The 27,387-nt window shown below is 26.6% G+C and overlaps 6 protein-coding genes across 16 annotated transcripts in view; 5 read left to right on the forward strand and 1 right to left on the reverse strand.

Annotated features, from left to right (window-relative positions):
- The window catches only part of LOC122715351 (phosphoinositide 3-kinase adapter protein 1), a 33,783-nt gene extending 28,890 nt beyond the window's left edge, over window positions 1–4,893 (forward strand). Inside the window, exons 9-18 of the mRNA XM_043937480.1 lie at window positions 52–187; window positions 506–696; window positions 1,265–1,337; window positions 1,471–1,767; window positions 2,009–2,434; window positions 2,518–2,637; window positions 2,761–2,855; window positions 2,946–3,165; window positions 3,442–4,032; window positions 4,441–4,893. Of these exons, the coding sequence (XP_043793415.1) occupies window positions 52–187; window positions 506–696; window positions 1,265–1,337; window positions 1,471–1,767; window positions 2,009–2,434; window positions 2,518–2,637; window positions 2,761–2,855; window positions 2,946–3,165; window positions 3,442–4,032; window positions 4,441–4,457 (2,166 nt within the window). The 3' untranslated portion in view covers window positions 4,458–4,893. The remainder of the gene's footprint in view (window positions 1–51; window positions 188–505; window positions 697–1,264; window positions 1,338–1,470; window positions 1,768–2,008; window positions 2,435–2,517; window positions 2,638–2,760; window positions 2,856–2,945; window positions 3,166–3,441; window positions 4,033–4,440) is intronic.
- Window positions 4,894–6,374: 1,481 nt separating this feature from the next.
- Window positions 6,375–8,289, forward strand: LOC122715048 (waprin-Phi1-like). 4 transcript variants are annotated; one of them, XM_043936948.1, is made up of 5 exons: window positions 6,452–6,536; window positions 7,053–7,241; window positions 7,508–7,600; window positions 7,672–7,856; window positions 8,014–8,289. In XM_043936948.1, exons 3-5 carry the CDS (start codon window positions 7,536–7,538, stop codon window positions 8,268–8,270), a joined length of 507 nt encoding a protein of 168 aa, XP_043792883.1. In that variant the 5' UTR covers window positions 6,452–6,536; window positions 7,053–7,241; window positions 7,508–7,535; the 3' UTR covers window positions 8,271–8,289. The 4 variants fall into 4 exon arrangements, with proteins under 4 accessions (XP_043792882.1, XP_043792881.1, XP_043792883.1 ...); XM_043936949.1 differs by having other exon boundaries at window positions 6,462–6,579; XM_043936947.1 differs by lacking the exon at window positions 7,053–7,241 and having other exon boundaries at window positions 6,375–6,579.
- A 1,575-nt stretch (window positions 8,290–9,864) lies between these two features.
- On the forward strand, window positions 9,865–11,170 carry LOC122714928 (waprin-Thr1). Its single transcript, XM_043936722.1, has 4 exons — window positions 9,865–9,982; window positions 10,276–10,338; window positions 10,730–10,903; window positions 11,002–11,170. The coding sequence occupies exons 1-4, from the start codon at window positions 9,976–9,978 to the stop codon at window positions 11,091–11,093; spliced, it is 336 nt and encodes a 111-aa protein (XP_043792657.1). The 5' UTR covers window positions 9,865–9,975; the 3' UTR covers window positions 11,094–11,170.
- A 123-nt stretch (window positions 11,171–11,293) lies between these two features.
- LOC122714927 (receptor-binding cancer antigen expressed on SiSo cells) lies at window positions 11,294–12,760 on the forward strand. The gene is made up of 4 exons (XM_043936721.1): window positions 11,294–11,731; window positions 11,853–12,005; window positions 12,086–12,199; window positions 12,272–12,760. Exons 1-4 carry the CDS (start codon window positions 11,564–11,566, stop codon window positions 12,461–12,463), a joined length of 627 nt encoding a protein of 208 aa, XP_043792656.1. The 5' UTR covers window positions 11,294–11,563; the 3' UTR covers window positions 12,464–12,760.
- Window positions 12,761–13,481: 721 nt separating this feature from the next.
- On the forward strand, window positions 13,482–27,380 carry LOC122714852 (protein dopey-1 homolog). 7 transcript variants are annotated; one of them, XM_043936572.1, is made up of 27 exons: window positions 13,930–14,292; window positions 14,681–14,757; window positions 14,894–15,134; window positions 15,274–15,551; window positions 15,680–15,845; window positions 15,923–16,112; window positions 16,209–16,384; window positions 16,472–16,744; window positions 16,842–18,387; window positions 18,507–18,769; window positions 18,844–19,981; window positions 20,082–20,507; window positions 20,577–20,887; window positions 20,957–21,158; window positions 21,274–21,675; window positions 21,758–21,894; window positions 21,978–22,134; window positions 22,216–22,587; window positions 22,657–22,795; window positions 22,958–23,129; window positions 23,203–23,414; window positions 23,511–23,663; window positions 23,865–24,060; window positions 24,471–24,482; window positions 24,782–24,949; window positions 25,027–25,138; window positions 27,177–27,380. In XM_043936572.1, exons 3-27 carry the CDS (start codon window positions 15,079–15,081, stop codon window positions 27,378–27,380), a joined length of 7,461 nt encoding a protein of 2,486 aa, XP_043792507.1. In that variant the 5' UTR covers window positions 13,930–14,292; window positions 14,681–14,757; window positions 14,894–15,078. The 7 variants fall into 7 exon arrangements, with proteins under 7 accessions (XP_043792509.1, XP_043792511.1, XP_043792507.1 ...); XM_043936573.1 differs by having other exon boundaries at window positions 14,697–14,786; XM_043936571.1 differs by having other exon boundaries at window positions 14,697–14,757.
- On the reverse strand, window positions 25,191–27,306 carry LOC122714853. 2 transcript variants are annotated; one of them, XM_043936578.1, is made up of 2 exons: window positions 27,211–27,306; window positions 25,191–25,820 (listed from the first exon to the last, which is right to left on the reverse strand). In XM_043936578.1, the coding sequence occupies exons 1-2, from the start codon at window positions 27,239–27,241 to the stop codon at window positions 25,291–25,293; spliced, it is 561 nt and encodes a 186-aa protein (XP_043792513.1). In that variant the 5' UTR covers window positions 27,242–27,306; the 3' UTR covers window positions 25,191–25,290. The 2 variants fall into 2 exon arrangements, with proteins under 2 accessions (XP_043792513.1, XP_043792512.1); XM_043936577.1 differs by lacking the exon at window positions 27,211–27,306 and adding an exon at window positions 26,386–26,682.
- Window positions 27,381–27,387: the final 7 nt, after the last annotated feature.

The raw sequence follows: 27,387 nt of genomic DNA on the forward strand, positions 1-27,387 counted from the left end.
CGATAATTCGATTTACTGCGAATTCTTTATAATTTGCGACTTTATTCGCAGACATTCGGCTTCAATCCTGGTGACAGGGAACAATTGGATAATTGGATGGTCCACGCGTTTCAACGAAACGTTCCACCGCATTTCAACCTCCTATCCACACCCAGTGGAGTGGTCTCTTCTCAGAAAGTCCATTCGAGTGAGTTCCCTAGTTCGGTTGAATTGTTCTTCTCAACTGAGAAAAATATATTGTACAGTCTGGATTTAAATTTATCTATTCAAATTGTTTATTTACGCTTCTTGGATTAAATAGAAAGACTGGTTGGTAAGAATATAAAATATAATAAGTTTTATCAGATATCTGTAATTTGATTTAATCAATTCATATGTTAGGTACATTCAAAATGTTTAAAACTATATTCAAATCAATGATATTTCATTTGAGATTAAAATTTTGTAAAGAAAAATGTCTTGGAATTTTTTCAAATTGAGATTTAATAATCCTTGATCAATTTAGGTCCTGAAGAAAATCCGACGTTGCTACACTTTGCCGCCCGTTTCGGTCTGGAACGATTAGCTTGGCAATTATTGGAGTGTCCAGGCGGTGATATAGCATGCGACCTGAGGAACGTGTCGGAACTCACTCCTGCAGATCTTGCGGAGCAAGCGGGACACGCGAGACTTGCGCATCAGCTTCGTGGCTACATGGTACAAAAACATCGCCTTTAAACGACGTCACAGTTAGTCCAATGAAACCGGTACTTCCGCGATATTTCTCTATTCCTAATTGCAACTGTCGCTTGGATATCAATATCTAGCTTCTCTTTTTCTTTAATCATTCGTCTACCTTCAATCAGATTTTCTATTAAAAAACGTAATTAATTAGAATTCGTTGGAATCGATGAAAAAAGTCGATTCATCGATTAATTGTAATCTATCATATTCACTTAAGATCAATTAAGATTTCTAAATTTTAAAGATTCAATTTCCATGTTCAATCTGAAACAATTAAAATTTTAATATAGGATGAAAGAGATACAATGCATGCGATTAAAACATTTTTGTAAACTTATGTCATGTTGTATAAAATATGCAAAAATCCTTATAAAAATCCGCAATGTACTAATGAGCATTCCAATCGATTTGATTTAATAAATTTTTTCTTTTTTTTTTTTTTTGATACTTTTTTTAATTTATTTCGGTGAATTAATTGGTATTTTGTTTTTGAATTGCATGTTTCGGGTTTCCCCTTGAATCCTCGTGCGCGGTGCCGCAGCAAATGAACGAGTTCACTAACATGTACAGCTACTTGAAAGTGATCAGCGAGACCACGACGGATCAAGCGGCAAGTGAGTGTCCCTCTTTTGCTAAAAGGTTTATTTTATATATTTTTTTTAAATGAAAATTGGAAAATCTGAAAAAGAAATGGATTTAAATTATTAATCTCAATTGTTCGATAATAAAACTGGGAATATTTTCCAGGTACGGAACCATCAACGACTAACACAATAAATGAAACCAATAACGACAAGGAAGATTATTGTCGTCCACGACCTTTGAGCGAAGCTTATTCAGTACCACCGGCCGCAAGACCAATAACGTCCATAATCTTGCCAGGTCAATTACCAGTAACCACTAGTAACCCCATTGAAGCGAATTACTCGATCGTACCAGCACCAACTCCAGTCATCGTCAACCCATCAACACCGACATCGACGTCGACCATTACGAATGGCCTTGAACTTTCTCTTCAAGGTTACATGAAAATGCATCCAGCTGGTATAAAATTAATCGCTCTTATATATATATATATAAATATATATATAGATACATGTAAAAACTAGAAAATAAGAAAACTCTTTGAATTTTCTAATCTTTAAATTTCTCAATATTATATTTGAATATTTAAATCTTAACATTTAGCGTACAATTTTAATAAATATTTAAATTTCATAACTACAATAACTTTTCAATTTTCAAATACGTTCAAAAGATAAATGTTCAAATTTGATCGTTCAAGGTTCCAAAACACCAACATCGAATATACCAAATCAGCAACCATCCCGAACAGGGACGCCTACGCAGAATCGTCCAGATTCTCATCCCGTGGCTGCTCGAGAGGAGAACAGTCAATCTTCCTGCTCTTATGGAAGAACGACTTCCAATTGCAGCAGTGTGAAATCGAGGGAGCCGTCCGGACCTCAGGACGAGTTATTAGAGATCATAAATGACTTCAAGAATAACGTGTTCACGATAACAGAAGTGGAGAGATTGGTTGAGAATTGGAGGAATCGTAACGACGTTCAGCAAAGCTTCAAAGACAAACAGAGGCAGCTCACTGCGATGAGAGAAGAGTATGAAAGGATACAGAAAAGAATGAAAGAAGAGATGAAGGCTCCAACACCTTTTGATAGAATTAAGAAATTCTTTTCTAAAGGAAAGAAAGGTTCGTTCGGATAATTGATATTGTCATTCGTTAACTTTGTTAATATTGCAAGCGCTTTATTTTTACTTTCCAATTTTATTTAGATTCAAAAGATTCTTCGAATGGAAGTGACGATTCTTCTTCAACCAGCAAAACAGAGAATGTTAATGGCGCACTGGCCGATCGCAGACCAGTTAGTAGTTTAAGTCTGCGTAGCGTTTCAAGTATGTATTTTAATAATGATAATCATTTATATTTATATTAAAAGACAAAACGTTAAAAAGTTTCTTAAAAACATACTATTTTTTTTTCTTGAAAAGAATTATAATTAATTTCTATTTTTTTAGGCTCCTCTTCGTCTGGTAGAATGAGTACTGCTAGCGGATGTAGCGGAACTAGTTTAGGCGACAGTGGAACTCATTCTGATACCGAGGACCGTCGGGTTGGTATTTTGAAATAATTATAATTAAAAAATAAATAAAAATATTTTAATTAAAATTGACATTTTTCTATAAATGAAAAATTATTTCAGTTACAAAATGTCAGAGAAGACAAACCGAGTGTGATGTCGTATGAAATACCACCAACTCCAAAACCATTCACTGGAAGATATTCACCGGCGCTTAGATATTCTCCCTCTCCTCGTTCCTCGACTGGAAACGATCTTGATCTGAGACCATCGCAGACATCATCAAGGACTGAGGATACTGAATATTACATCGCCTTTCCACCTTCGGGATTACCCATCCATTGTAAGCTACTAAAACTAAATTTATTTAAATTAAATAGTGACATTCATTATAGAATAATCTTTAATAAAATTTATTATAATTTTGTTTTTAATTTAAAATCTAAGAAATAATAATTATCATAAATAAATAATTTAAATGCCAATACAATGATATATATAAGTCTGTATTATAAGATATAAAATTAAGACAAAAATATAATTTTAATTTTGAATAAATTATAATCTGAAATTAATAATCTGAATAAAAATTCTAATTATTTTCAATAATTACAAATAGCTTTCAAGACAGAGACTTCTCTGAAGGAACCAAAAACACCAAACTCCCCCTGTGATCATCCCAAGTACCTGGATATGATACAAAATTCATCTCCAGCAACAACTGATATCTTAGAATCAGACGCATCTTCTAGACATCCTGGCAACAGTTATGCAAACATAGACCCTACTACGTTGAACTCCGCGCCAGTACCGCCAGCTGGCATTCCTACAAATTACGTGAACGTGAGACCCGCTTGCGTCACTTCGTTTCAAGAAACTATCCAAGGTCATCAGATCGAGAGACACTCGCTCGAATCAAGTCACATGTGCGAAACTTCAAAAAACTCGTTCAAGGTCGAGACATCCAATAATGGACAAAGTCAAGATCATATCATGAATGAAGCCCAAAGTAAAAATAATCAAGGTCATGTTGCGAATGAAGTCGAAAGTAAAAGCAATGAGGAATACGTGGAAACAAATTTGATGAATAATTCGGAGGACATGGATGTGCCAGATATCGGTAAACTACCGGAATATATGAATGTCGATGTTCCTCAGGATCACAAAGCCGATATAACGAACATGCCTGCACCTCCCGTTCCACCAAGAGGTAAAATTATTTTTTTTTCTTTTTACGTCGATATGAATATTTTATCATGTTATTGTATTAGAAAAATTAGGAGAAAGTATCGCGTTGAATAGTGAAATTTGTTCGAAGTATAAAAAACTAAATTATAAAAATTCGTGACTTATTCATCATATATCGAGAAAAAATTTTACAAACTACTCTTTAAGGAAAATTATATTCAACGAGTGAAAAAGTTCATTGAAATCTATTCCATGAATGTCTTGCAGATTAATCATTGTTTGTTCCCCCTTTCACTTGGGGAATTACGAAGGTTGATTGCTTGAACGAACTTTCATCATCGTTGGTTACTTCGAATATATTATGTATAATTCATTTTTCTCTTATAATCGATAAGTTCGTAACGCTTTTTTTCCCATCTTTCTGTTACAGTCATCGCAAAAAAATAAAAGGAAAAAATGAATACTACAAATGAAAGCATTTGCTTTTTGTTCCCGGAAAACCTTAACAAATGGATCAACTGAAGTGCTCTCGACAATCATTTTTATTGGAATATAACTTCAAATACTAAAATGTGTCCTTCGTAATCGTTAGTATTAGTAATATATTTAAATGTAAATTGTTCGTTTCAAGATGATTCGTATTGGGAAGAATCTGTAAAATGTCTTGAATCTATATTCGAAACGCGGCATGTACATTTTTTTTTCTTTTTTTCCAATACTTGGTAAAGCATGATTTCATCTGTAGATTATTTTGTGTTATTGTGTTATAATTAACATATGTCTATTATTATTCGTTATTATTTTTAAACTGCCTCGAATGCATTGCGAGAATAAAATCGATGCATAAATTAGTTATTAATTTGTTGTTGTTATTAATACCTAATAATCATTATTCATAATAATAAAAATATCATTAAAAAGAGATTTTATCAAGAGATTTTATATATTTTAATTATTAAATAAGTTGAAGTTATTATTAATAATAATAAATTTATTAATAAAAATTAGTTAATAGAAATTTTTAAAGATCTCAAATAATCAAGATTGTTTTGATATCTTTGAAAATTTTTAATTTTTAATCAAGTCAAAATAATTCAAAGAATTATTTTATTTATCCTTAGAAAATTTAGAGAAAAAGTTGATTAATTAAGCATTCGAGGCTTTCTAATTATGCCATTAAGTTGTATATTAATTGCTCGGATCTCGGTCCAAAAAGGAATACAATGCTAGCGAGCACCAAATCAAATTTTCGTCATTTGGCAGGAAGCCAAAACCACAATTTGTATATACTGTCTTCTACTTTATGATATATTATTTCTATAATTCATTATCTATATATATATATTCTTATTATTAAATTAGATCAATTTATACGTTATATATATGTAATTGTTAAAAAAAAAAAATGTTTGAACGATTCCAAAAGACTGTATATCGAAACGTGGCATTGCGTAATCATTTTATCATCGATCATTCAATTCGTATATTATATATCATTATATATATATATCAATCATTCTCTAATACAAACAATATTCTGTATATATAGGCATTGAATTCTCTTTTCTGTAATTTTATACATAGAGGAACGAATGAAATGTGTTTTAAGTACCAAGAATGCATTTATCGTTTTAATTGTAATGTCATAATTATATTATAATAATTTTGTTGCAAAATCACTTTTGTTTTTTCTACTAGATCTATTACGTCCTTTTTATATTTATGTCTATGTCAATAAAAATGAAAATAACGAATTGTGACAAATTATTTCAATTGACTCTTCATGTCAATATAATGATAGTCAATGAACATGATGATACCCAATTATCATGAATTGAACAGAATTTTATAATATGATATAACTATGAAATGATTAATATTCAATTATTATGAATTGAATATAATTTTATAATATGAGTATAAAATTTATTGATATTAAATTGTAATTTTTATCAAGCGATGTATTAAAAAAAAAAATGTTGCTTCTGTTTCTAGAAAAACCGGTTATCCTCGAAAATCACATTTAAAATGGATTATGTAATTCGATGAATCCGTTTATGCAAATTTTACGAATAACGGGTGGAAAAAATGTGAAAATAAATATTTCAGATAATCTATTGTTCAAAAATAGATATCATACATTCTTGATACAATTTTGATAATATTGTCACTTTAATCACAATATTTAGATTATATAAATATATAATATAATATAATAAATTAAATAATAACTCGTTAATCAAATTATAAATAGGAATAAACATTTATAAATATTCAAAAATTATTTTTCAAAAATGTAAAATTGTCAACTTGTTATTGATACGTGTGATTTTTTGCAAATAACATATCGTTGAAGTATAAATGATGTCATATTCGTATACATAATGGCAAATGCATTTCTGAATAAAACATGCAATTGAAAGTATACATCGACAGTATCGAATAATCTGTCGTGCTATCAACATCATAGGAATAACTAAGCGTGTTTAAATTTTCAAAAAGTGTTCAACGTTTGTAACGAACGACGTATGTTTTCTTACAATATATAATTATCTTTGGAACTATAAAGGTATTTCCTCGCTTAAAAAGATACAGAGAAAATATATTGAAATTAATAAAATACAGAGTAAATATATTGAAATTCAAAAAGAATAAAATGAATATAAATTTAAATTTTTTGAAATTATTTAAACAGTAAATTGTATTTGAACGCAATGTTAATATTCAATTACTTTTATTGGCAATTACAAATTTTCATCATATCTATTATTTGATCAAAAAACAAGAATAGTAAACTTCTTAAAATATAAAATTAATTATTTATTTTATCATAATTCATCATAATTTATTTCACAAAAAATTAAAAAATTTGCAAATCGTAATTTTTATTAAATATAGAAAATAATATGAAAAGAGATTATAAATTTATATATTAAAAAATTCTGCTTCTGAATGAACAAAATCAGGAAATCGTACAGGCACCCATTTGTTCTTTATCTCTAAATCTCACAGAAACCGTTATCTTCCTTCCGTTCAATTTAGATTTCTTGTTAATTGAATTTGTCCGGTTAATTATCGCTGCGGTTCGACATCCGAAATAGGAGCAACGATTCTCAATTTCCCTTACGGAATTGTAACTGCTCTATATTTGTCATCAAGTAGGGATCAATCTTATGTAGTAGAGAAATTGCTCTCCCTCCAACAAAACGGAAGTCGCGATCATCTTTTTAAGTAAGAATAAAGCAACATTTTCACAATTTTATTTCAATTCTGAAATAGTAATACGGAATAATTTATATATTTTCTAAGCTATTAGAGAATCTATAACAATGATTATTATTAATAAAAAATAAATGTGATGAAGATAGAGATGTGTTTTTGAAAACATGATAGTGAAAATTTTATAAAAAAGATTATAATTATTTTTAATAAAATTTTAAAAATAAAATATTATTTAAAATATTTACAATGCTATTCTTTTGTAATTTTGCTTTTAGTAATTTTATGCAAGGAAAACATTGAACAATGAAGCTTTTTTTAATCATTTTCACATTGATGTTATATTTCACTATTACATATGGTCAATCCAGGTTTGTTTATCCTATTTTATTTAATTAATTAATTATAATAATTTCTCTATACAATTTATATATTTTCATAGATATGAACATAAATATGAACCATTTGTTGAGAAACCAGGTTCCTGTCCACCACCATTGCCAGTGTATATTTGTAGTCAATCTTGTTTCTCTGATTCATATTGCTTAGGAATTGGCAAATGTTGTCCTACTAATTGTGGAGGCTTTGTTTGCACAAAACCTGTGACTATGAGGAAAATTTCTAAAGGTATAATAAAATAACAATTATTTCTTATCAATAACAAAATTCTATATCAATAATAATAATATATACATATAACTATAGCAATTTTTAGAATAATAATTTAACAATTTTAAAAAATTAATGATCTTTAATTTAAATTTGTTTATATATATATACTTAGAAAAACCAGGTTCTTGCCCAGCAATACCTAAAGGAAGATGGATATGTTCATCAACTTGCAGTGTTGACAGTGATTGCAGAGGAACAATGAAATGTTGTAAGAATCGTTGTGGAGCCATGGCCTGTCAAAAACCAGATATCCAAGAATCTATAGACATCCCAGTTGTTCCATTGCCAGAAGATTCTTATGATATTCCCAGAAATGTAAATCCCAGAATTAATCCAAATAATTATCCTTATTATTTTTATAATAATTAATAAAAATAATTGCAAATTATGCTAAAGCATTAATATGAAAATATAAAATAATTTTTGTTTATCATTATATTAATAAAATATTCTGTGCCATATCATACCAAAAATAAATAATTGTATAATATATTTATATCATTTAATAATAAATTTGTATTTTCATGTTAATTAACAAAATTTTAAATTTATTTAACTGTATAATAATATTTAATACTAAAATATTTAAATTATTTAATTAAAAACAAATTTTATTTTATCTGTATATTATTATATTTTTATATTTAAAATTCAGACGCAATGCTATATATTTTTTATTTTTTTTTTAATCTTGAAATAATTTTACGAAAATATATAATATATCATATATCAGAATATTATATTGCGTGATCGTCATCCTACAAATATGATGTAAAATACATAATATCTACATTTTTTAGATTAAAAATTAAAAAAAAAATAGTTTTAAAAGAAAAATAAAAATGCATTCAATTGACATTCCACATTTGTCTGTAATCATACGCCAAAACAAACAGACAGAGATCAAATAGCAAAAGAAGGATAGAAATAACATAAAATACTGATATCAGCGTCATCTTTAGAGTACTGCAAATGAAATTCATAAAAAAGGACAGAAAATAATAAAAGAGGGATAGAGATAGAATAAGAATTAATCATTAGCGCTATCTTTTATGTATGTTAAAAACATTTTTGAAGTACTTAAAAGATGACGCTACTCTTTAATTCTTACATTTTTTATCTTATTTTTTAAGTTTATTTTTGATATTCAAGATGGCATTATTAGTCAATTTTTATATTATCTCTATCTTTGTCACATTTTTTATTTTTTTTTTTTCATTTGAAGCACTCTAGAGGTGGCGCTAATTTCAATATTTTATCATATCTTTTTCTTTCTCCTATTATTCATTCTCTTCTATATTACTATATCATTCTATAAGATATTTTTAGATTTTATAAAATTATATAAATAAAATCTTAAAAAGATTAACAATGAAATGAAGATTAAATGAAATTAAATTTATGCAATGTATTCAATACAAAATAAAAAGATTGAAATTAAGATATTTTTTACATTAAATGAATAAAAAATTTTTAATGTTAGAAAAAACAAAAAAGAATGTTTTATTTAATCTACAATAAATATGTGAAAATATTCTCAACTTATTATTTCTAAAATTAGTCGTGAACTACGTACAATTTTCATACCACTTATTGCTTAATCCCATTGACGGGAATTTTCATAAAAATAATTTGCATTAGTCAAAGAACGGACATTTGCATGAGTCATGCAAATTTACTTACTACTACAATTGAGATACCCAATTGCTTTATTCATCGAACTGTTAAATCATAATGCAAATATAACATGATGAAAATAAAATGAAAATAAAAATTTATAAAAAAAAAAAATTCATAAATTGATATCGGGAAATATTGTGAAATAAAATCAATTAAATGTAATATGTAAGTAACATTTATATAAGACTATTTTTCTTTTGCTGACCGCAAAGTAGAGGTGGAAACGATAAAGATAATAACATAGAGATTGACAAGTAGACAAAGAAGGAAAGAAAATATTAAAGATTTAAAAGGCTAAACTCTTACACCAGTTAGACGTCTTTCATCTTCGAACTGGAACTTATTCAGAGGAAGAACAATACATATTGTGAAACAGGATCCTAAATAAACAGAAATGTATAGTATGTGTAAACTTTGTGTAAACTAGTCTTGTATATTTTTATATATACAATATTTTGATACATATATATTTAGTGTAAAAAACACTATAAGATAAAAAGATAGAAAAATGAACAATTTTTTATTCTTGAAAATGAAAAAAAAGTATTTTTGAAATGTAAAAAAAAATTGATTTATCATTTATATATAATTTTAGATGAAAATATAATCTTTTTATTTACTTTGAGATTATTCATTATAATCATTGATAATATGCAATTTTGATATATGGATAATGAACTTTATTTTGTCATAGAGAAAGGAACAATTCTCGTGTTAACGTATTTATTAATTGCCACAGCAGTCTGTCAACTATCTCGTAAGTTAATTAATAGTATGAATATATACTTTTAATATATTGTTTTGAGTATAAAATAGATAATAGTATAAAAATATATCGTTAAAATTACATAATAATATCAGATATAAGATATAACACCAAATATCATTTATAATATTAAAAATTCATTCTTGCTTAACATTTGTTTTCTTATATTTTGTTATAATGAAATTTGTTTTTATATATAATATTTACTATATTAATATAAAGTCTTCGGTTGAACACAATAATTAATAAAAATTTTTATTAAGCCATAATAAAATTTTATATATTATTAAATATTTATAATTTCAAAATATTGAATTTATATTTTCAAAAAATAGAATAAAAATTAAAATTTGTTTTTTTCTTACAACTTTCTATATTTCAGATAAAGAGGGTCACTGTCCATTAAGAAATAGTGTTTCAAAATGCACCCCTAGATGTGTTTCCGATTACCAATGTTCTTTTAATGAAAAATGTTGTCCAAATAAATGTGGAAGTGAATCTTGTGTTCAAGCAAGTCCTATTAATACTGGCAATGGATATAAAGGATCATCGAACGGTAAAACACATTTTTTTAATATACCTTCTTGATATATTTTTTTAAAATTCTTTTTCTAGAGTATTTTTTTAAAATATATCATAAAATTTATTTTTTAGATAATGTTTATTGCGCTGGAATAAAATGTGGTCCATATGAAAAATGTCAATTTGATCGTAAAACAAAACGAGAAAAATGTGTTCGTACATAAATGATTTTTTTATGTAATAATTTATGTAATAATAAATTATGTAAATTTATGTAATAATATTTTTTTTATGAAATAAATAATTTCTTTTTTGTTTTAATCAATTTATTTCGTATATAAATTTATTTTTCAATAATAGAAAAATTTCAAATTCAAATTGCTTTCAAATCGAGTTGCGACCAGTAGCGATAGAAACTTGTTGAAATAAATCGACAATCGACATACAGATTTTAATCGATATTTTTCGATAACCTTTTTATTATTTCATAAGGAGTGTATATTGAACAAAATACTACTTGTTTGTTATTAATATTTGTAAAACAAATACAAAATAACAAGATAGTCACATCGTTTTAAAAATTTTTCAATAAAATGGCATTTGATCAATCTTAAATTGTCACAATATATAAAATCATTTCTTAACATTTTCTTAACATTATATAAAAGAGGTTAGGCTTTATGCCGATATTATAATGGCAATAGAATTTTTAGTAAATCGATTGAAAGCACTCGTCGTATTTCTTTTGGGAGTATTTCGGCGAGCAATGTGCTGTTTTCGACGTCGAAGAAGATCATCCTGTGATTCTATTCCTTTATCTGCTATTGGCGTAGTACCGAACACCTTGAACACAACACAACCAGTGAGTTTCAAGTATTACGTCCATCTTTTCAATTCGATATTTTGCAACGATCTAAAGATTATGTAAATCCCTTTGTACCATTGACTCCGATAATAGTAATTACTGAAGATGCTTGCTCAAGGAATTAGAGCACTGGGATCAATGGGAGGAAAATCCTGTCGTGATCGTGCCAGATAGGCCAGTTGACACAATACAAGCAAAGATTGAACAATATAGACAGCAAGCATCTAAACCACCAGAATCTACAGAAGAGCAACAACCAGATTTTTTTGAGGTAGATTCTTTTTATTTCTATTATATTCTAATAATATATATATATATATATATATTTAATCTTTTTTTTTAATTTTACAGAATATGACACCAAAGATCACTGCACAGACAAAAATTTTAATTAAAGATAAAAGCTTAGAGAACACATCCTGGAATTCAACAAAATTTGCTGTGATCAATGATCCTATACCATCTGTAATTACATACTTCTTACAATATTTAATTTTTAATGATATAAAACTAATTAGTGGAACTATATTTATACAGAATGAATTAGGAGAATGGGAAGACAATGCTGTTGGCTGGGAGGAAGAAACAACAAAAGAATTTGGAGATCCCACAAAAACATTGAGGGAACAAAAACGAAGAGAAAGAGAACAGCGACTGTTTGAACAGCAACAAAAGAGAATCGAACGCAGTTCAAGACCACAACCATTAGGAGCAAAATTAAACTCTTGATGAGAAGGAAGAATAGTTGCAAAAATTTATATTGAAAATGATAATTTTTCATTTAATGATGTTCATGCACAAATATTCTTTTCTCTATTGCATGGAACGTCGATTAAAAATAAGAAAAATCAAAGATTATTTATACATTAGAAATTATTATCTTATGTTTTTTAAAATTAGTCAAATCTTATTCTATATGGGAAAGCATATCGCGAAAATATTTTGTTTCAAACATAAAAATTTATATTTTATAAGCTTACTAATATTGATACATGTAGTGAAATTAATTTCTTAATTCAAATTATTTAATTAAATCATTAAATGGTATTTAATATATTAAAAAATACTGAATGGAAACCAAAAGAATTTATTTATTTGCATAATATGTATGCAAAAATAATGAACAAATTTCCATTAAAAAGAATAATAATATTGTTGTTTTTATTGTTGAAATTATTTTATTGTTAAAGTATTTCTAACAGTTAAAGACATTCCATGTAAATAACTTTTTAATATCATATAAAAGCTGATTTTTTACAATCAAATCTGACTATTTTTTAAAGGCTGATCATAAAATCTTATAACTAATTTCTATAAATATTATTTTATTTATATGATTAATCTCTTAATCATATTGATGTAATGTCCAAAACATGTCCATTGAATTTGTAGTGAATCAAAATAAATCATATTACTAAACATTGTGTAATTAAAATATTTTATAAAAACCTTGAAAAGAAATAAACTAACATTTTATAAAAAATTGTAAATATTCATAAATGTTAAAAATTGCTTTGTTTTTAAAATACCGTCTATGCGAAATTATATATGGAAAATGATTATTATAAAGAATAGAGAAATGATAAATGAATGTATTTTTGAAATGTAATTACTCGTGTGTCGATAAAATGTATATGATCAAACAAATTTTCCCCTGTGTACAACCAGATAAGAGTGAACTAAAAGAGATAAGGACGGGCAAAAACCACAGAATAGAATAATATTATTCTTTTCATATTTCTGCTTCATTTCTTCATTCATATTGCTTCTACATTATTACTTATCATCGTTACAAAATTTTTATAAATTATATACATATATTTTTCACATCACTTTGGACTTATTGATAGTAATAATAGTAATTATCTACCGCTATAAATCGGTAAGTATAAAAAAATTTTATTTATACTAAAAGTAAATTTACAATTCATTAATTTAAAATATCTTGAAATTACATTATATATTATATATTCATTTATTAAAATAAATTATTTTCTTTTGACATTCATATTCACAAAAATATTAATTTATTAATGAATGAAATTGCGTAGAAAACATGTGATTTTGCATTTTACACGACTATTCTATAAAGAAATTTGTATTCAATTTATGATAATAATATAAATGAAATTAGAACTATATTTATCATAACATCGATCAAAATGTGAATTTAATGAATGTAAACTTCCCCTTTTTAAATTACGTCATGCGCATTAAAATTTTGATTGTGTACGTGGCTGTGTACATGAACAAAGCAAACAGCGAGTTGCATCTACGTTGACGTGCGCGTGAAATCTATTTCATCCAGTGCCACCAACTTCAGATCATCCATGTCATACGTGTATGAAATAATGCAAAAACTCGTTCGATAGGGCATTTTAAGAAAATTATGGTGATCCATTTTTAGGATTATCGAACGATTCTGCAATTTCTTTCGTTTTTTTTCAATATCATTTCTCAATGATCGCATTCGTGATCGAAAAACACATGCGGTTACTCGATGCTTTCTATCTTCATCCCTAACGACATATGCAAATTCGAAATGTCAACATCAAAAGGTGAGCTATCCATTGGATCTTATGTACAAGAATGGACATAACCGATTGTTTCTAAAATTTGTTTTATAGATTTATATATTGAATAATGTTTATTAACCTCATTTATGAAACATTTACAAGAATATTTTTTCCAAAATATTTTCAAATGACTTTCATATAGGACAGATTAAATTATTAATACGGACAAATCATAAATGTATAAAAAGAGACAACGTTTAACATTTTATCATGTTTAAATTTTTTTTAAGCATATACGTTATATTTTAAATATATTTTTCACAAGGTGATTAGAAGGAAATTGTTTTGTATTTCATCCGAAAAAATATATGTTTTTAATCATACATCACTTGTCAATCATATGGTAGAATATAATTAATAAGTTATATAGTTATTCTTTATTGCAGACTACAGATAAGACGATCTATTTTTAATACTACAAAATTATCGAATTAGACGATATTCATGGTAATTTATTTTTATCCATAAACGAAAATGTAATTGAAAAATCTTTATTATAAATTTATTGTAAATTTCTAAAATGCGCGGAACTAATTGATTAAAATCAACATATTTGTAAGAGGTTATTTAATTTCTTTTTCAGGCAAAAGAATATGCTCTTATCTAAACACAATGTGCTATGTGATAAGAGCATTTTTTAATGGTAATTGTTTCTTATGAATCACTTGTGATACCAATCAGTAATATTGGAATAATGTAAGAAGAATCGAGTATATGTGATATATAGTTATATATTTTTATTATAAATTATAATAGAACATCATAACAATGGGTTCTATAGCTTTGGAAGAGTTCGAACTTATGAAAGACTCTAAATATAGAGTGTAAGTAATATAATTATTGACTTATATTCTATTTTATTAAATAAAAGTATATAATATATTTAATTTTTTTAAATTTTTATAAAATATTGTTAAATTATATTTTAATTTTTTATAAATGGAAGAATATATTTTTATACAGTTATGTATCTGCTGTTGACAAAGCGTTAAAAAGTTTTGAATATACCAGCGAATGGGCAGACTTAATATCTGCACTTGGAAAATTAAACAAAGTGTTATTAAGTCATATGAAGTTTCCAGTTATTCCTAGAAGAATTAAAATATCTAAAAGATTAGCACAATGTATGCATCCTGCTTTGCCATCTGGTGTTCATTTAAAAGCTCTTGAAACTTATGACATTATTTTCAAATGTATGGGCACTAATAGACTGAGTCATGAATTGTTTATATATAGTGCTGGTAAGATTAAAAAATAAAATAAATTTTTTATAAAAATCATATAATTTAAATATAGTCATATAATTTTATAGTCATATAATTTAAATATATTTATTAATTTGTATTCATTAATATAAACATTTTTATAGGTCTATTTCCATTATTGGGTCATGCTGCTATGAATGTAAGACCATCTTTATTGACAGTATATGAAACGCATTTTGTACCTCTTGGAGAAAGATTAAGGCCTGGCTTGAGTGGATTTTTAAGTGGTGTTTTACTTGGTTTAGAAGATGGTTCTGATCATTTTGATAGGTATTATTAATAAAGTAGATTTTAAATATAAATTATAAAATTAATATTTTTAAAAAATTGTATAAATTTGCTTTTAGAACAAATTCTTTACTTGAAAAAGTATGTGAGGGAGTAGGTCCAGAACATTTTTATGCATGCTTGTGGGATTGTTTAGCTTCAAATTCTGGAATTCGATTACCTGCTATATCTTTTGTATTAGCACATTTTAACAAGAAACTGCCAATGGAAGAACAGAATTATATCATGGGCACAGATACTAATATTATGGTATATATGAAAAGTATTATATAAAATTAAATATTATTCTTATTTTATTTTTTAATTATTAAAATTTTAAATCTTAAATTTTAATTATTAAATCAGGTTACTGCTCTTTGTGCTGGAGTACAAGACAATTCTGTGTTAGTACAAAGAAGTGCTTTAGATTTGCTGTTAGTTGGTTTTCCTGTACATAATAGTCAATTAACACATGAGCACATGGTATCGCTAGTCACAGCTGCTCTTGTAACTATATTAAGAAGAGACATGAGTTTAAATAGGTAAAGTAAAAAAAATGAAAAATAAAAATATTAAAAATATCAAATTAAATATTTTATGAAATTAATTTATACATATATATATCATAGACGATTGTTTGCTTGGCTTTTGGGTACTGAAGTCAGTACATCTATTTTAAAGAGGAAAGTAGATACTAAAGTATCAGGAAGTATGGAAAATACACCTACTTATTTTGATATGTATTCAAAAGAAATGTTAATAGAAGCAATAAAGTCATTATTGAAAACTATTTGTGAAGAAAGTCCACAAGATTTAAAACCATATAGAATATTAGTTTCTTTGTTAGAAAAAGCAGATATTGGTCCAGTAATTTTGGATGATATTTTATTTGAAGTTTTTAGGTATAAAAGAATATATATTTAAAATTATCACAATAAAATAATCTTTAATAATATAGAAATATAATTATAATAATTTATGATAATTTTTTAATTATAGAACTTTTTATAATGCTTGTGGGCAATCAAATAGAGTACCAAAAACGAATGAAGTAGTAAAATCAGCAAACTTATTGTTTTCAACTTTAGAACCATCTTATGTTTGGATACATTGTGGTCATTTATTTGAAAATGCTTGTCAAGCTAGAGCAAAAAATAAACAAGAAACGGAAGATATTATTGTGAGGCCTGTAGGTAGTGGGATGCCGAATTTCATGGAAATATGTATATTGACTGAATTCCTACTTGAAACTGTATCATTGGATGCATTTATAGACACTCCTTCCGAACATCTACCCGGTTTGTTCTATGAAATCATCAGTAAACTTTTGTATCACATTGATCTTTTAACTCCTATGGAGATTTCACGAAGTCTTCGATTATGCGCAAAAATTCTAACGAAGGTTCAACCAACAATAGTTTCGAATCACACAGAAAAAAACGAATTGGAAACGAAATTGGATACAATTACTACTACCACAATCAACGATAATTCCTTAACTGCAATTCCTTTGGAAAAAAGTCAATCTGATAGTAAATTGAATAAACCAGATACAACTAGTAGTTCGTTTTCTGAGAAAAGTCCCAGTCCTAGAAGAAGAGCAAACTCTGGGGGTGCCACCAAACGATCTGATAAAAAGTCAAAAAAAAAATCTAGTAAAAGTACATCAAAATTAAGTGAATCTCTACCAGAACCAAATACAAATATTTCAATAGAAATAAATCAAGAATCCAAAGGTTTGCCAAGAAATAAAAGTATGGATGATATAAAGACTGGATATATAGAAACAAATACTATTAATTCCCCGACTAAAGATCAATTGAATACATTAAAACAATCTAGTAAAAATAGTATTATGGGCTCCACAGGATCCTTAGGTAGAGGACCATCTCCTGCGTTTCAAGCACAACATTCAATGTTGGAAAAATGTTTAAGACAGTATGAAACTTTTTATGTTAAATTTGTTAGTGACAGAGTATTAACTAAAGAAAGAACGGTTCAGAACATGTTCGATAATTTAATGATATCATGTCCAAGAGAGAGTTTCGACGAAAGAATGCGATATTTAGAACTTTTATTAAACTCTAGATTAAATATGGAAGATTCTGGTTTTTTCAGCCAAGATCTTTCTGTGATTGAAGATACTAAGCAATTAGATATTCTTCATTTAAACATTGATTCAGTTTCCCAATCAGAATGGGATGAAACTATGAAAATTGCTTCTAGCTTATTTGTTGAATTATCTACATTTCCTAAATATTTTCTTCCTGGTGATGGATTACTTATAGAAGAAGAACCAAAAGGAAATATTATTCTTCCAGATTGGTTAAAAGTTTTAGTAGTTTGTACTTGTTGGTTGGGAAAACAACCTGCTCTCCAATTAACGACTATTGCTACATTGTTGGATTTAGTTGCTTTGTTAAAAGCTCATAATGATATTGAGACACATCCAAAGAGTGGAGAAGGAATCACAGCTGTAATTATGGTACCATTGTTGAAACAATGGCATATAACTTATTTGATGCAATATACTAATGTTTTTCAGGTATTCATATATTTAAAAAAAATTTAAATTAAGAATTTAAAACTTAGGATAATATTTATAAATATTTCGAAGGTATTAAATAATAATTATATAATTAAATATAATTAAATATTTTGAAGGTATTAGCGCATTCTCTATGGCATCATCTTGGTGAATTACCTGCTCATAAATATAGAATGAAATGTGTTGAATTATTGCACGAATTGCACCATGCTTTACATAATTCCTGTGATGCTGTAGAAGATGTAATAGGAGTAGCGCTTACATCAGAAAATATAGAAAAAAGAATAGAAGCATTTAATAGATTCGCTACATTATGGCACCTCGGACGAGAAATTGAAACGAATCCTAGATTACGAGGCTGTATGAAATCTTTTGATCAGTATGTAATAATTTTTTTAAGCATTTTTTAATCATTTATTGTCTCATTTATTATTAATTTAATTTATTTAACAGGTCATTGTTAAAAATACTGGATAATCTACAACTTGCAGATAACTCTTCTTTAAAACTTCATGCTCAATCATGGCTTCTGCACTCTCTAATGCGAGGTGATATTTCACGTATAGTAGATCCATTATTGATCATGCTCTTGGATCCATCCACTTGTCGTATGAGTGTGCTCCATGTCAGTATACAGCATAGCAATACTGTTCTCACAAAAAATGATCCAATAGAAGAAAAATCTGAGATACAAGATGATACAGAAGGTGCAGCAAAAATTTATGCAATCAGTTCTGTAGATGGAAATGTAATATATCATGTTAGCGATAGTGTGGACGAAGATAAAAAATGGCGAAAGGGTAAAAAAAAGAAAAAGACTATAAATCCTGTGAAAGTAAAAAGAATATTCGCTGTGACGACATTAGCCGCCGGTGATAACTGTAATCAATATGTAACTGAAAAGAATCAATTTATGAAAGAATTAGAAGTACCTCCTAGTATATCTGGCAATAGAAAAATTTCTGTTTTTGTGAATCCTTTATCACTTAATTGCAATGAAAATTCTAATGATTCTTTAATGGAGGATGATTTGTTGCCTACTGTAAAGAAAATAAACTTAACAACAGAATTATTAAAAAATGCAACAAGATTTAAGAAAATGGATTTTGACAAAGGTTCGACTGCTAGTCTGGATGAAAGTCTTTATGAATCAGCAAATTCCAGCTTAAAAACAAAAGAAAAAAATGGATTTAAAAAATTAAATGGAGAAGTTGGCTCATCTTTGGATTCTATTACTAATAGTTTTGACTCCAGTAGTCCTGAAATTACAAATAAACAAGGAAAACAGAAAAAAGAATCCATTATAATGCCAGGTAGTTCTAAAGAAGTAGCAGGAACTATTATTAAGGGTAAATATCATAGCACAAACGAATTTGCAACGAATTATGATGTTCATGATGTTGGAAGTTTCGAAGCAAGCGTTGAAGTACCTAGCTGGACAATGGATGATGAAGAAGCAGACCTTGATGTTAGTACAACTGCAGAAGAATATTTCAGTAACTCTAGTGGGAATAGCATAGTCGAAGAAATCTTAAACGAAGTACTTGATAAAGTAATGCAAATATGTGATGCAGTAGAACCACCTAAAATTGTAAGTGCTCTTGGATCTTGATTTATTTTTATTTTGTATTATATAATTAAATATAATATCAATATATTAATGTCATATTAATTCAATGCTATATTTATAGATTGATGAATCTATATATCAAAATTCAAAAACGGGTCGCAATTTCGGAATCGGTGTACACAATCTCCATTCACATATGTTGCTTTATTGTGGGGTTTATGATTCAACTAAAACACTTTACGCATTGCGTACACTTCGCAACGAATTATTAACCAACACAAGAATGTTTCTTTGTTGTGCTGCAACAACTAGTGTAACTAATACTACAAAAAATACAACATTATTAAATTTATTAGCAAGACATCGAAAAAGTGTATTTGGAAGAAACTTTCATGGAGAGATAGCAAATACAGAATTTATAGCGGCTTATAGAAGTAGTATGTATTTAGAAGTTTTAATTAGCGTGTGCCTTTATTTTGCTAGGAGTTACTATCCTAATTTAGGACAAATGAGACTTACGCACGAAGAAATTTCAGGAAATCGACAGGTAATTATATTCATAATATTTGATTTATATTTTGTAAATATTTATTAACTAAAATTTATTTCTAATTAGGTACAACTTGCAAGCGCAGAATTGTTAACACTTATATTTTCTGAATTAATTCCAATCGTTCGTGATTCAGGAAAAGGTTTCAGTTGTTATATAATCGATCTACTTACTAAATGTAAAGTACAAAAGGTTGCATTACATTGTCTTGTATCTAGCGTAATGAATATGAAAAATGCTCATAAAGAAAATGAAGAAATATTTACATTTACTGAAGAAATTATCTTGTTCAATGACCCAATTACAGATAATGATGTGAATAAATGCAAATACAGAGCGAGCGATCATACAGAAGCTTTTCAAATTCAACTATTAAGGTGAATACTTGAGAAGAAATATATGTTTATAAATTTTATATTACATTAATAAACTTTTTGTTATTTAAGATTACTATTAGCTTTAATCATGTTAGAACATCAATGTGGTAATCAAAAAGGTGAAGAAATATGTCCTTCAAATATAACAATACCAAATACTCCAACTGAAAATATTCCTAATATTATGGGAAATAGCTTAAAATATATACCTGGTGCATCAATTCCACAACAACCAATGTTTCTTGCTAGCATATTAAGCGCTTTACAATTGGTAAATATGAATTTTAAATTCCATTCTTTTAATTTTTCAACATTATATAATTTAAAACAAAATCTATTATTTCATTGACTTTTTTTTTTTACAAAAAATTAAATTTTTTTTAAAGGATCACATGAGACATTTACACCAACATTGGACAACTCTCGTTACATCAAGTCTTCCATTCATGGGATCTTCGTTAACATCTATAGTTACGTCAGTGATTCATCAATTGTGTTGCAACATCGAACATTTAGCATCATATTATATCAACGAAGAAACAACAACAGCGATAAAATTACAAGATATAAGTACTGTTGAATGTTGTCTTCCTGCAGATTATACAGTTACACACCTAGAAGCTTTAACATTCTTACTTCACTATTGTCTATTGGATACATCACAACAAATCGGTTTTTCATTTAATCAACCTCTAAGTGGTACGATTCAGACTGGAATTCCTGGTGCAAATCCTGGTCAAATATTCAATAATCTTATTCATGTATTTATGCCGAGTCCTCTTTCTCCTGTAAGAACTTATATATTTAAAAATATATTTTTAAAAATATATTTTTAACGAAAAATATTTATATATTCTAATTTTTTTGTAGGATCTTACTACAACAAAGGATAAAAATGGGATCAGTGAATTACAACAATATGCTCGAAGAACTGCTTTAAGTCATCTACCAAGAATAATTGCATCTCTTTCCACTCTTTGGCAAGCAGTGTTAGCAACGAAGGACAAGTTTGTTTTATTTTTAATTTTTTTTTTCAATTTTTTTTATAATTAATAGAATATATTAATAAATTTTTTAAATTAAAATTTAGTGATCAAGCTAGCTGTGTAGTAGGTAGTCCACGAATTGTCAAGCATCAACTTTTAGAACTCTTGTCTCCTATATCTTTTCATCATGGTGTAAATTTTTTGGCCGCCATTGCTGTCGCTTGGCACGAAAGACGACAACATTCTACTAATTCTAAAAAGGTAACTATATCAGCAGGTTAATAATATGTCATGTATATATTTAAATAATCATATATTTTTATTTTATTTGCTTATAATTAGGTGCTTCCAGAAGCTTGTCCAAATCAACAAGTCATGGTTCATTTAGTAAGCGCGATTCGTGTAATGCCTATCGATACTTTAGTTCAAACTGTTCATCAAGTTGTAAAAAATCCACCACCGATTCACGGTGTAAAACAAGATTTTTCGTTAGAAGTTTCTGTATTGGAATTACTTTATATTTATATGCAAAGTAACACATCTCAATCTCTTATTGAATCATGGGCATCTTTACTTGGTTTACTTAAAGATGGTCTATCTTTGACTGCACCTGCTCAATTTCTTTTATTAGCTATCTTAAACGAATATGTACAGAAATGTCCACCTATGCAAGAAAAAAAGGATATTAGAGATTTACAAGATGTTTCAGCAAAAGTATTGTTTTTATCTCTTTTTTAAATTTTTACTTCATATAATCATAAAATTAACTTAAAAATTTTTTAGTTGGTTGAATCATGTTCACAAATAGCTGGAGCATGTTTAGAACAAACAACTTGGTTAAGAAGAAATTTAGCGGTAAGAGAAGATGCGTTTGAAGTTGCTGAAGGATCCTCGGAAGGTAAAGAAGGCAAAAGTGGTGCTGGTGCGTAATGTGCTTTTTCTTTTTTAAAAAAAATTTATTTTTTATTCTATTAGAAATTATAACTTTTATTATTTATTTTTTTCTTTTTTTTATGTTAGAGCAATATGCTTTAGCATTCTAATCCTCACTTGACAAAAAAACTAACAAATACATCTTTTACAGTAACACCCGGTACACCGCCTAATGCAGCATATAGTATTCAAGCTCAAGCAGTATTAGCAGAAATATTAGCACCTTTGTTCGATGTTAGTTACGGTTCCCAAGAAAAAGAACGTGTAGTGACCTTGTTAACCAATCTCATGTATAATGTTACACCATATCTCAAGAATCATTCGTAAGATTTTATCTAACTTTTAATTAATTTTGTTTTAGCAGTTTTTGTGTTCTACTAATAACTAAACTTCTAGGACAAAGAATATTGCCTCATTCACGGCTTGTTCACAATTACTGAGTTCCTTATCAGGTTATCAATATACAAGAAAAGCATGGCGCAAAGATGTGTTGGATCTTTTATTAGATTCTGCCTTTTTCCAAATGACACCAGCATGTTTGCCATATTGGAGGACTATTATAGATAATTTAATGACACATGACAATACAACATTTCGAGATTTAATGAGTAGTTATCTTTTTTAGAAAAAATGCCAAAAAATAAATTATAAATAAATAAATTGTTATTTATAAGTTTATATTTTATGAATTTATTTTATTACAGATCGCGTTTCTATGGCTCAAAGTAGTAGTATCAGTATATTCTCTTCAAAAGAACAAGAGTATGAGCAGAAAGCACAACTATTAAAAAGATTAGCATATGTGATACTTTGCAGTGAAATGGATCAATACCATAAATACATGCCTGAAATTCAAGGTCAGTTATTTCTAAAACATTAATAAATATTATTGAATTTTATATAATTTTATATAATTTTATATAATTTTTATATAATATTGAATTTATTATTATTATATTATTGCTATTATTATTATCATTATTATTATTATTATTATTATTATTATTATTATTATTATTATTATCATTATTATTATTATTATTATTGTCTATTATTAGAACGATTAGCGGACAGTTTACGACTACCACAAGTGATTCCATCTATTCAAGCACAAGTCTTTCTTTGTTTTCGAGTGTTACTTCTTAGAATGTCTCCACAGCACGCAACTTCCTTATGGCCAGTAATAGTTAGCGAACTTGTTCAAGTCTTCTTATATATTGAACAAGAACTGAATGCAGATAGCGAAGAATTTAGGTAGAGTAAATACTTCATATTTTTAATTATTGGATTATTCTGCTTTCGGGATTTTGGTGCTTTTAATGCATGATATTTCAAAGGATTATTTAAAAATTATCAAGAAAAAAAATCTAAAATAATTTTTTGGGAACATTTTTTTTTTATCAATTATTATTTATCACACTAAAATCGTATCATTTTTTTTTATATTAAGTTATTTTTTAATTCTAAATTTAGTAGTCTTTGCGTAGTTTGATAAAACATATCATTAAACATTTAGCATCGTGTTCTAATTAAATTGTTTGTTTTTCCTCCTTACTAACATTAATGATACCTCTAATGTCATATTGTTTTTGACTTTGTTTCGGTATCCGTGATTTGGTGGAATTTATGATGCCTCCATAAATTGATTGGTGTTGGGACATCAGTCGTCATAGCAGGTAATTTTGAATGCTTCTTGCATATTAACGTACATAAAACGAAATGTAAATTTCTGAACGTATTTGTTAGATATTTCTTTGAAAAAAATGTAATATTATTATTTTTTTGGCGTCATTAAAAGATAATATATTTTATCTAATTTTGCAATATTGGGAAATAGTAGTTACATGCATAATTCATGGGATTTGTGTTTGTTTTGTTTTTCTGCTTTTATTGCAATTTATTAAAACAATTAAAAAAATGTATTATAAACTTTGTTAATTAAATGAAATTCTAAAGATATTTTATTTCTGTGCAGTTCACATATAAAACTATTGTCAGCTTTGGATTCATCTTGGGCAGTAAATGCTAGCAATGGACTTCAAGCACATGGTCATCCTCATTGGTTGCAATTACAACTTGCAGCTGCTAAATTATTAGATTTAGCATTGCTTTTGCCTGCACATAGACTTCCTCAATTTCAAATGTAAGTCAAAAATCCAAATAATTTTTATAAAGAATAATTCTTCAAAAAATTACATAAAATTGAGATTTTTTTTATAGGTATCGGTGGGCATTTGTAGGTGATTCAGCAGCAGGATCTGTAGAAAACAATAATTTATCTTCTGATTTTGTACCACACATTACGAGAATAGCAAAATTGATGGATAGCAAGGTAAATTTAAGAAGTAATTTGATTTTACAAGCTTTTATATCATTATCTTTATTCAAATTAATATAAATTCCGTATTTTATATTACACTAAACAACATTAGCATTTAAAATAAAATAAAAACATTGCATTTTTTATATGTTAAGTTATATAAATTATGTAATATAAAAATTATCTTCTTTTGGAAAACACTGTTCTGGTAACAAACATTGTTGTGTTTTTTCATCAAAAACATATTCTTCTTTGCATTCGCATCCACTTTTACATGGTGTATAACAATCTACCATATCTGGTTCAGAACAAGTGAATTGACAAAGGCAATGGGTCCAAATGGATCTTTCATCACATTGTTGAAAATTTTTTGTAATCATATAATCAAGTTCTTCATAATCATATCCAGGAATTCGATGTTTCGTATATCGATACATTTTTTCAGGTTTATACCATTCTAAGTGTTCAACTGATGATTTTTTTTTGAACGAATCATCGTTAGTTTCAAACGGTATTTGAAGATTATTTTTATGAAAGTAAAGATTGTTTTGTAAGTTTGCATCTTCAAAATTGCTTAAAATATAAAAATCGTCTTGAATCATATCCATATGATCTTTATCAAAGTTTTCAATATAATTAACTGGCATATCTTCATAAAATTTTAAATCTTTATAATCAGAATCATCCATATATTCTAAAATATAGTATAATTATAATAATATATATAATTATTAATAATTATAATAATATATAGCATAATTATAGATAATAATGCATAAATATTAGATTAATATTATAAAAAGTTTAATTAATTTTTTAGAATAAAATATTATATAAGTGAACTTATTGTATAATTTATATCATTTAATTTCTATTAATTATAGCCAATTAACTTAAATGAAGTCTATTAAAAGTAGAGAAGTTACAATGAATCACCAATTGTATTTTTATTTTCCATATTTAATTATATGATTTAAAATAAACAATAAATTAAAAAATATTTAATTTTTATTTAAAAACTGATTCTTCATGATTTATACAAAAAGAAATCAAATAATTATTTTTATTAAATAATAAATTAAAAAATTAATAATAAAAAAGAAAAAGTTTGGGTAAAACTTCTTTAAATATTTAATATAATGTTATAGTATAAATGTAATTAACACATTTATCATCTATAACTAAATAAACATTTTTATTATTCTATTTTTTATCATAGTAAAGAATAATTATCTATTTTAAATATTAAAAATACTTACGCGGTTGTGTATAACATTTATTAGCATTTATCATTATTATAATATAAAAAATGAAACAAACATGTGTTCTTAGTCTAGTCACTGCCATTGCCACTTTAAAACTGACTAACAGTAAAGTGCAGCAGTGTTTCATTACAAATGTACTTAATTAACAGTAACTTAATGAACTTCATACATTCATATATTTTTTCTAATTAAAAATCTTTTTTAATATTATTTATATTAAAAAATAAATTGCTTTATTTATTTTTTTTTATTATTGATATTATTTATTTTTATATTTATTATATTTTTTAATCTTAATATTTTAATAATGTTTGATTTTAAATAGAATATTTTTATACATATTTTATAGTTATTTTCAATTGTTTTATTTAATTCTGATGAAATACTTATTTTAGTACAAATTATATATATGTGTATATATATATATATACACATTTTATTTTTATAAGCCAATCATTTTTCATTTCTCTAATTTAATATCTAAATTATATTTTATATTATAATAAATTTTATAATATGAATTTATAAAATGATAATTATAATAAATTTATAAATTACATCTTCCTTCTGTGTTATTTTATAAAAATTTTATGAAAATTTATTAGATAATAAATTTTAATCTAATTTTATTTTAAAAATTTTCATAAAAAATTAAAAAAAAATAAATATGTATTTTACTATTTACTTTATAAATAATTTAACTTATTGAATATTTATTAAAATATTCTTCATTTTTTGAAAATCATAAAATATAGTTATATTTTGCATAATATTTTTTGTTTCAGTACAAACAAGAAACAAGCTCTACAAAGACTATACCTGGTGAACTTCTTTTAACATCAAATAACATTCGTTCATTGCAAGATCTGCATTATTTTTTTACGACATTAAGCCGCAGATCGAGCGATACACAAGCACCGTTAAATATTATACAAGTGGAAACAGTGATTGAACAAGATTTTCTTGAAAAAATGCCAGCTGCAAGATAGTAGGAAT

Source organism: Apis laboriosa, unplaced genomic scaffold (genome assembly GCF_014066325.1).
Source record: "Apis laboriosa isolate Shangri-la unplaced genomic scaffold, ASM1406632v1 scaffold34_cov151, whole genome shotgun sequence".
NCBI lineage: Eukaryota > Metazoa > Arthropoda > Insecta > Hymenoptera > Apidae > Apis > Apis laboriosa.